Source organism: Tachysurus vachellii, chromosome 19 (genome assembly GCF_030014155.1).
Source record: "Tachysurus vachellii isolate PV-2020 chromosome 19, HZAU_Pvac_v1, whole genome shotgun sequence".
In the NCBI taxonomy this organism is placed as follows: domain Eukaryota; kingdom Metazoa; phylum Chordata; class Actinopteri; order Siluriformes; family Bagridae; genus Tachysurus; species Tachysurus vachellii.
Genome location: NC_083478.1, coordinates 22,207,967 through 22,217,966, shown reverse-complemented (window position 1 = coordinate 22,217,966; position 10,000 = coordinate 22,207,967). Strand labels below are relative to the sequence as shown.

At 41.0% G+C, this 10,000-nt stretch overlaps 1 protein-coding gene and 1 long non-coding RNA gene across 2 annotated transcripts in view; one reads left to right on the top strand and one right to left on the bottom strand.

Annotated features, from left to right (window-relative positions):
• Positions 1 to 3,492, bottom strand: part of LOC132862777 (uncharacterized) — a 22,606-nt gene extending 19,114 nt beyond the window's left edge. Inside the window, exon 1 of the long non-coding RNA XR_009650058.1 lies at positions 3,437 to 3,492. This is a non-coding gene — a long non-coding RNA (uncharacterized LOC132862777). The remainder of the gene's footprint in view (positions 1 to 3,436) is intronic.
• Positions 3,122 to 4,342, top strand: trappc1 (trafficking protein particle complex subunit 1). The gene is made up of 5 exons (XM_060895007.1): positions 3,122 to 3,219; positions 3,499 to 3,597; positions 3,738 to 3,808; positions 3,886 to 4,024; positions 4,144 to 4,342. Exons 1-5 carry the CDS (start codon positions 3,178 to 3,180, stop codon positions 4,270 to 4,272), a joined length of 480 nt encoding a protein of 159 aa, XP_060750990.1. The 5' UTR covers positions 3,122 to 3,177; the 3' UTR covers positions 4,273 to 4,342.
• The last annotated feature ends 5,658 nt before the right edge of the window (positions 4,343 to 10,000 follow it).

The following is a 10,000-nucleotide window of genomic DNA, read 5'->3' as shown; positions in this document are numbered from 1 at the left end:
GACTGCAAGCCTACCAAGACACGGACGTCCACCTAAACTGAGGCCGTGTGAGGAGAACATTAATCAGAGAAGCAGCCAAGAGGCCCATGGTAACTCTGGAGGAGCTGCAGAGATCCACTGCTCAGGTGGGAGAATCTGTCCACAGGACAACTATTAGTCGTGCACTCCACAGATCTGCTCTTTATGGAAGAGCAGCAAGAAGAAAGCTGTTGTTGAAAGAAAGCCATAAGAAATCCCATGTGGGGGAAACAGCAAGCATGTGGGAGAAGGTGCTCTGGTCAGATGAGAACAAAAGTGAACTTTTTGGCCAAAATTCCAAATGTTATGTTGGTGGAAACCTAACACTGCACATCACCCTGAACACACCATCCCCACTGTGAAACATGGTGGTGGCAGCATCATGTTGTGGGGATGCTTTTCTTCAGCAGGGAAGCTGGTCAGAGTCGATGGGAAGATGGATGGAGACAAATACAGGACAATCTTAGATGAAAACCTGTTAGAGTCTGTAAAAGACTGGAGACTGGGGCGGAGCTTCACCTTCCAGCAAGACAATGACCCTAAACATACAGTCAGAGCTACAATGGAGTGGTTTAGATCAAAGCATATTCATGTGTTAGAGCGGCCCAGTCAAAGTCCAGACCTAAATCCACTTGAGAATCTGTGGTGAGACAAATCGCTGTTCACAGACGATCTCCATCCAGTCTGACTGAGCTTGAGCTATTTTGCAAAGAAGAATGGGCAAAAATTTCACTCTCTAGACGTGCAAAGCTGGTAGAGACAAACCCCAAAAGTCCTGCAGCTGTAATTGAAGAGAAAGGTGTTTCTACAAAGTATTGACTCAGTGGGGATGAACACAAATGCACACCACACTGTTCAGATATTTATTTTTAAAAAAACATTTGGACACCGTTTATCATTTTCCTTCCACTTCACAATTGTGTGCCACTTTGTGTCGGTCTATCACATAAAATCCTAATAAAATACATTTTTGTTTGTGGTTGTAACATCAAAATGTGAAAAAGTTCAGTGGGTATGAATACTTTTGCAAGACGACAGCAGGATCACGCAAAGCAGTTAAATAAAAAAAAAAACAATCACACTGTCCATCGTCTACACACTGAAACAATGATTCAAAAAATATTTAGACTTTAATATTTTCTACTGATTTTTTGTTAACTTCATGATGATTTGTAATCAGAGTTTCCTGCATTCACTCACCCATGATTAATCTTTAAATGTAGTACGATAAGATGAATGTTAAGAGCTAACAGCTTAATAACAGTATTATTTATTAACTATTTAATTTAGATTAAATATAATGATTTGATTAATAATAAGGCAGGAGAATGATATAGTTCTTACTATATAGATATAAAATATAGTATAAAATCAGACACAGAGCAGGAGCTTCAGGTTTCCACAGAATGGTGCTAAAACAAAAAAAATCATGTGAGAGGAGATCTGCAGGCTGAAACACCAGAGGAGAGTGATCAGAGTGCTCTGAGCTGACATGACGTCTACAGAAACTCACTCTTTACAACAGTGGTGAGCAGAAACGCTTCTCAGGAAACACAGCACATGAGCATTAAGGGTGGATGAACTACAACAACAAAACAACACACCAGGATCCTCTCCAATCAGCAAAGAACAGGAACCTGAGCACAGACTCACTTAAACCATACAGACACACTTTACATGTACAGCATTTGGCAGACTTCATTATCCAGAGTGATTAACATCTCTCATTAAACATCTGAGTGAAACCATAATCACTGAGCAAACACAACACCAGCTGAAGAGATTTCATATTTTTTAATAAGACTTTGTTTTTATATAGCTTTCTAGAATTTTTTATTTATTATTTATTTATTTTTTTACATTTTATTGCTTATAGTTTTCTGATTTGTGACGTGTGTAAAAATGAATCTAATGTAAACGTTTAATTATTCGTAGGATTGCTGATTAACTCCTGTCTCAGTTTTACTCAGCAGAACTTTGTTTAAAGAGATTTTTAACATTTAATTATTTAAAAAAACACAATTGCAATCAAAATAGAATGAAACATGAAAAAAATGACATTTATAATTCACAGCAGAAACTGATGAAATATAAAGTTTAGAAAGAAGAAACAAAAGAATTGACAAAGAAATGAGCTTCATTTCAACCATCAGGAGGTTTTATATCAGTTTATATGCGCAATAGCGACAGTCTACTATCTGGGCTTCTGTCAGAGAATAGGTATCCAGTTACATGCCAGTAATATCCAGTATCCAGTAATATTTAAAAAAAATATTTAAAAAGTTTAAGATAAGAACATAAAACAAAACTTTTGAAACGGTTCGGACATTTTAATTGGCATTTAAATGTGACTTTTTAAATATTACAGTACTATAAGCTGTTTCTTTTTCCTACGCGGCATTGACTAAATCCCAGGGGTTTCGTTACCAAGACGTAAAGTGGGCGTGTTTCTGGGGGTCTTCGGAAAAACGGTCTCTTTAAAAAAAAAACAGCATAAAACGAAGGATAAAAGTCACACAGATTTATTTTAGAAAACAAATAAACAACCAAAAACTACGGTTAGAGTTAGGGGTTAGGGTTAGGGGTTAGGGTTAGGGGTTAGAGTTAGGGGTTAGGGTTAGGGGTTAGAGTTAGGGGTTAGAGTTAGGGGTTAGGGTTAGGGGTTAGAGTTAGGGGTTAGAGTTAGGGGTTAGAGTTAGGGGTTAGGGTTAGAGTTAGAGTTAGGGGTTAGGGTTAGGGGTTAGGGGTTAGAGTTAGAGTTAGGGGTTAGAGTTAGGGGTTAGGGTTAGGGGTTAGAGTTAGGGGTTAGGGTTAGGGGTTAGGGTTAGGGGTTAGAGTTAGGGGTTAGAGTTAGGGGTTAGGGTTAGGGGTTAGAGTTAGGCATGGGCTTAAATCCCGGGGGGGACGGAGGGGACATCCACCCCCCCCTCCGAGGGTTGCTCATGAGAAATTTTACATTTATTGGACCCCCCCCTCCCCTCCTTCCCCCCCTCCTTCCCCCCACACTGTTAAATGAAATTTACGCCCATGGAGTTTAGGGTTAGATGATAAAATAAGCCACGCCCACCCGATGACGCAATATCTGTTCCGCTGTTCTGAAATCCCTGCCATCAGGTTTTTCTACAGGCAGTGGTGTCCTTACAGAAGGACCCCTGATACATGAGAACGGAAGCGTTCAGTAAATATATCGGAAAGATTAACGTAAGCTTTCATTTGTCTTTTATTGAATTAACGCACGCGATCCATTAAATATTTATATATTTACTAAAGGAATATCAGAAAATACACGTTATTTAACTGTAAGAATTGGGATTAATAAATTAAGATGTTCGCTGAGGCGCTCGGTGATGACGTCACGATATGGGATATTTATTAGTCAGTGCTCTTTTTAAACTACATTTTCACAACGATACTAAACCTGTGTGTGTGTGTGTGTGTGTGTGTGTGTGTGTGTGTGTGTGTGTGTGTGTGTGTTTACAGATGACGGTTTATAATCTGTATATATTCGACCGTAATGGAACCTGTTTACACTACAGTGAGTGGAACCGCAAAAAACAGGCTGGGATCTCTAAAGAGGAGGTTAGAACACACACACACACACACACACACACACACACACACACTCACTCACTCACTCACTCTTGCTGTAACATTTGATTTTGTGTGTGTGTGTGTGTGTGTGTGTGTGTGTGTGTGTGTGTGTGTGTGTGTGAGATTAGGAGTTTAAGCTGATGTATGGAATGCTGTTCTCCATCCGGTCCTTCGTCAGTAAGATGTCTCCACTTGACATGTATCCTTTAATGTGTGTGTGTGTGTGTGTGTGTGTGTGTGTGTATCTGTCTGTCTCCTTAACCTTGTGTGTATCAGGAAGGACGGGTTTGTGTCATTTCAGACAAGTCGTTATAAACTTCATTATTATGAAACTCCAACAGGAATTAAGGTGGTGATGAACACAGATCTGGGAGTTTCTAACTGCAGAGACGTCCTGCATCAGATCTACAGCACAGTGAGGCCTTTTAACATCAGCTAGAAAAATGTAATGATGTAAATAATATGCAGGGGTTAGTGCAAAAGTGAACCCTACAAAGTGTGTGTGTTTGTGTGTGTGTGTGTGTGTGTGTGTAGGTCTATGTGGAGTGTATAGTGAAGAACCCACTGTGTGATTTGGGAGGAACCCTACAAAGTGAACTGTTCTCCAGCAGACTCGACTCGTTCATTAGAGCGCTGCCTTTCTTCAGTGTCCGTGCAGCATAAACTCTGTGTGTTTTGTGTGTGTTTTGGGGGTTTTTGGGGGGTTGGGAGAAATAAATATATTAACAGTAAATATTGCAGGTATTGTCTTATTTCATCTGTTTACACCTCGGTGACCATTGCTGAGGTGTGTACATCAGTTTGTACTCTGTGCTGCTCTCTGCTGGACAACACACAAACACCTCTCACTGCTGTGTGATAATGTTTTCATAACCAACGCCCCCCAACACCATGCTCTCTCTCTCTCTCTCTCCCTCTCTCTATTTCCCTCTCTCTCTCTCTCTCTCTATATATATATATATATATATATATATATATATAATACAGTGATGCATCGAGATACGAGTTTAATTCATTCCGTGACTTTGCTCGTATCTCAAAACAATTTTCAACATTTAAATGAATCGAAATCCCATTAATCCGTTCCAGCTCGCAAAATTCCACTCCAGTTGTTTTGTTTTTGTGTTTTGAATATGAAAAATGTTCAGTACTGTATTTATAAATGACAAATATTGTATAAAAACATACAGTAATAAAAGAGAATGTTAAAAAAATAAACTGGTTTTACTTTACGGAAGATGCGCATGGAGGTTGAGGGAGGAGTAAACAGGAGGAGGAGTAAACAGGAGGTGGAGTAAACAGGAGGAGGAGTTAGGAGGAATTACACTTTCACTTTCGTTCACTTACTCACTTCTGTACACTCTTAATGCTACTTTACACGTAAATGGAACTGAACTAAACTTCACTAAAATTAACAAACTTGACTGAAATTCTCTTAACTGAACTTAATTGCTACAATTTCTGTTTTCTTTACATTAATTTTGCTTAATTTTCTTCATCACTTTTCTCTTCACTTGTTTTTGCCTTTTTTGTCACTCTTTCCTCACTAACATCTGCCGGTCGTTTTAATAAAAACCTGTCCGGTCGGCATATCGGATGTGGTGTAGTCGCACAAGTTAAATTTTTTTTTAACGGATCCAACGCTTAAAACGGATCCGCAGACGGTCGGCACTTCACGCAGTGCCTTTGTGACTCTCCATAGGAAATGAATGACTTCCTGTTTATCGGACGTCGTTTATCGTGTGCAGTGGAAAGGCGGCTTTAACTGAGTGAGACGCGGGAAGCTGAGGCGGGGAAACAGAGCACATGTGGTTGTTGGGGATCTTTGTTTCGGCGACTCGGATGCTCGTATCTCAAGGCAAAAATTTGGTCAAATCACAGCTCGTATCACAAAAAATTTGTGTGTCAAAGCACTCGTATCTCGAGGTATCACTGTATATATTTATCTCTCTCTCTTTCTCTCTAATGTGTGAAATAAAGTAATTAACTAACTTTGTTTCATTGCTGTAGTAAGAAACACATGAATAACTAAAAGGTTAAACAGAAGCTGAGCTGAAGAGGAGGAGAGCAGTGTGTGTTCTTCACAAATCATGTTCTAAAGCCACAGGCTTTAATATGGACTTACTGTAACAGTAACTTTATCTCCACTCTGCAGAAATGTGACATCTGGAGTAAACGGTCATCAAACTAAAAACCAAGAACTACCTGACCTGCAGATGGAGCTCCTCTGTCTCTCTCTCTCTCTCTCTCTCTCTCTCTCTCTCTCTCTCTCTCTCTCACTTCCTCTGATAAAGAATTTCCCCTGCACATATCAACATCATACTTCTGCATGTTTATCTCTCTGAGTGCATCTTCACTTCCTGTTCTCTACTTACTGTGTTCTCTCTCTCTCTCTCTCTCACACACACACACACACACACGATGCTTATGTATCTGCTGTATGCTGTGTGGTGTTCAGGAGTCAGACACTGTGATACTCAGTAATCAGACTCATTTCTATCAGAGCCTCCAGTCACGTCTTCCGCAGTGCTACAGAAGCTTTTCTCTCTAACCCTCTCTGCATTTTGCCTAATATGGTCACAGTCACTGTCAGTGTGTGAGGTGTGTAAGAACAGGAACTGGGGTGAATGAGAGGAGATGGTGGATGAGTGGATAGAGAGATGAGTAAAATAGAGAAGAGAGTTCAGAAGAGTAAGAAGGCGACGTGTCAGAGACCGTTTCACCACTTCCTGCTCCACACAGGAAGTCAGAGTGTCACTGTGGAACAACACAGGTCGTGCACGTGTGTGTGTGTGTGTGTGTGTGTCAATCTCAGGGAAGTTTACAAATCTCATGTCACCTCATAAAAATCATATGTATAATTGTTCTTGAGTGTTTTAATAGTTTTATAATCTCTCTCTCTCTCTCTCTCTCTCTCTCTCTCTCTCTCTCTCTTTTTCTCTCTCTCTCTGTCTCTTTCTCTGTGTGTGTGTGCGTGTGTGTGTGCGTGCCAGATTACTGCAGGTGTAGGTGTGTCAACCTCTGGTGGCATCAGCACATTTTTTACACACACACACACACACACACACACACACACACACACACAGGTGGGTTAGAGGCTTTAGTCAGGAGAACATCTGGATGTGTTGTCCCTCTGTGTCAGAGTGTAGACATGTTCTCCTCACAATGTAAAAGTCCAGAGGAACATAACCTCATATTCACTTCCATCTTTACAGGAACAGGGAGAGAAAGCTGCTGTTTCCCTCCTGAAAGCTGTGATGAACAAAAAACCACCACCACACAGTGTTTGTGTGTGAGTGAGTGTGTTTGTGTGTGTGAGTGTGTTTTTTTGTGTGAGTGTGTTTGTGTGTGAGTGTGTTTGTGTGTGAGTGTTTGTGTGTGAGTGTGTTTGTGTGTGTGAGAGTGAGTGTGTTTGTGTGAGTGTGTTTGTGTGTGTGTTTGTGTGTGAGTGTGTTTGTGTGTGAGAGTGAGTGTGTTTGTGTGTGTGAGTGCGTGTGTTTGTGTGTGAGAGTTTGTGTGTGAGTGTGTTTGTGTGTGTGTGTGTGTTTGTGTGTGTGGGTGTGAGTGTGTTTGTGTGTGAGAGTGAGTGTGTTTGTGTGTGAGTGTGTTTGCGTGTGTGAGAGTGAGTGTGTTTGTGTGTGAGTGTGTTTGTGTGTGTGAGTGAGTGTGTTTGTGTGTGAGTGTGTTTGTGTGTGTGTGTGTGAGTGTGTTTGTGTGTGGGTGTGTGTGTTTGTGTGTGTGAGAGTGAGTGTGTTTGTGTGTGTGTGTGTGTTTGTGTGTGTGAGAGTGAGTGTGTTTGTGTGTGTTTGTGTGTGTGTGTTTCTGTGTGAGTGTGTTTGTGTGTGTGAGTGTGTTTGAGTGTGTGAGAGTGTGTGTTTGTGTGTGTGTGAGAGTGAGTGTGTTTGTGTGTGTGAGTGTGTGAGAGTGAGTGTGTTTGTGTGTGTGAGAGTGAGTGTGTTTGTGTGTGTGAGTGTGTGTGTGTTTGTGTGTGAGTGTGTTTGTGTGTGAGAGTGAGTGTGTTTGTGTGTGAGTGTGTTTGTGTGTGAGTGTGTGTGTTTGTGTGTGAGAGTGAGTGTGTGTGTGAGTGTGTTTGTGTGTGTGAGTGTGTGTGTGTTTGTGTGTGAGTGTGTTTGTGTGTGTGAGTGAGTGTGTTTGTGTGTGAGTGTGTTTGTGTGTGAGTGTGTTTGTGTGTGAGTGTGTTTGTGTGTGTGAGTGTGTGTTTGTGTGTGTGAGAGTGAGTGTGTTTGTGTGAGTGTGTTTGTGTATGTGAGTGTGTGTGTGTTTGTGTGTGTGAGAGTGAGTGTGTTTGTGTGTTTGAGTGAGTGTGTTTGTGTGTGTGAGAGTGAGTGTGTTTGTGTGTTTGTGTGAGTGTGTTTGTGTGTGAGTGTGTTTGTGTGTGTGTGTGAGTGTGTGTGTTTGTGTGTGAGAGTGAGTGTGTTTGTGTGTGAGTGTGTGTGAGTGTGTTTGTGTGTGTGAGTGAGTGTGTGTGAGTGTGTGTGTTTGTGTGTGAGAGTGAGTGTGTGTGTGAGTGTGTTTGTGTGTGTGAGTGTGTTTGTGTGTGAGTGTGTTTGTGTGTGTGTTTGTGTGTGAGTGTGTGTGTTTGTGTGTGAGTGTGTGTGTTTGTGTGTGAGTGTGTGTGTGTTTGTGTGTGAGTGTGTGTGTGTGTGAGTGAGTGTGTTTGTGTGTGTTTGTGTGTGAGTGTGTTTGTGTGTGTGAGTGTGTTTGTGTGTGAGAGTGTGTGTTTGTGTGTGTGTGAGAGTGAGTGTGTTTGTGTGTGTGAGTGTGTGTGTGTGAGTGTGTTTGTGTGTGTGAGTGTGTGTGAGTGTGTGTGTGAGAGTGAGTGTGTTTGTGTGAGTGTGTTTGTGTGTGTGAGAGTGAGTGTGTTTGTGTGTGTGTGTGTTTGTGTTTGTGTGTGAGTGTGTTTGTGTATGAGTGTGTTTGTGTGTGTGAGTGTGTGTGTGTGAGTGTGTTTGTGTGTGTGTTTGTGTGTGAGTGTGTGAGTGAGTGTGTTTGTGTGTGAGAGTGTGTTTGTGTGTGTGAGTGTGTGTGTGAGTGTGTGTTTGTGTGTGTGTGTGAGTGTGTGTGTTTGTGTGTGAGTGTGTTTGTGTGTGTGTGTGTGTGAGTGAGTGTATTTGTCCCCTGCAGGCATGAATTCTCTCTATATTACTAAGCAGCAAGTGTTCACATGTAACACTGGAATTTCACCTCACACACACACACACACACACACACACACACCATAGGTTTTTCTGTGAGTGTGTTTAAATCATTGGCTGCAGAAGTGTGTAAATGTATAAAGGAGATGATGAGACAGGACACAAACCTTACTGTTACAATCGTCTTATTTATATAACAACGCTTTTGCAGTTTTATTACCTTCAAACCACAAGTTACGTTATCTATTAATAAACACACATTTTACTTCAGCTTAATGCTGGAATATCCAAGAGACAAGTGCGAACCTGTTGACTTGTGACATCACATCTCACTTCACTGTTGTACAATCTGTTTATAATCAGCTGTAGACTGTATATGAGCTGTTATTATAACATATTAGAAGTCCAAGCTGCACTCTTATATACGGTACGACACTGTAAAAATACACAATAGTCTTAATTACAACAACAATAATCCAAAGGAATGTTTTTATCCTTTGTGTTGAACTAGACGAAAGACCTGCAAAGCCTCGCCCCAGTTCTTAGTCAAGATGTTAGACATTGTGTTAAAGGATTACTGCAGAATCACTGCCACACTTCTGTAAGAGCTCAACTAATATAAAGAGACAGACAGACAGACAGACAGACAGACAGTTTCTTAAAGACAACTTCAGTCCCTGTTATTGTTCTTCTGAGAATCTTTAATCAGATAGTGTGTCAAAAAAAAAGAATTTGTACATCAAATGTAGTTTCTGACTTTTTGTTCATGTGATGCCCAAAGCTCATCAAAAGACTGTTAAATGTTATACAGTGGACTGTAACTCAGGGAACTGAAGCTTAGGGTTTTTATTACACACTCTTCACTTCTGAAGAACAAAATAAATAAAAACTAAATGAATAAACTGCAGTAGATGAGCAGCAACAGGAATGCAGAATAAAAGTCTAAAGAAAAAACACCAATCAGTTCACTGAAGGTCAAATGAGACGCCACCCCAAGATGCACCACAACTAACACCCCCCCACCCCCACCCCCCACCCCAACCCACTCAAGACAGAGACAGACAGACAGACAGAGACAGACAGACAAACAGACAGACAGAAAGACAGACAGACAGACAGACAAACAAACAGACAGACAGACAGACAGACAGACAAACAGGCAGGTGAATAGAGAGAGCATTCATTTTGGATTCTCTACCACAACGTCCTGTTGCCGATGTGAAGTATGTAAGCAG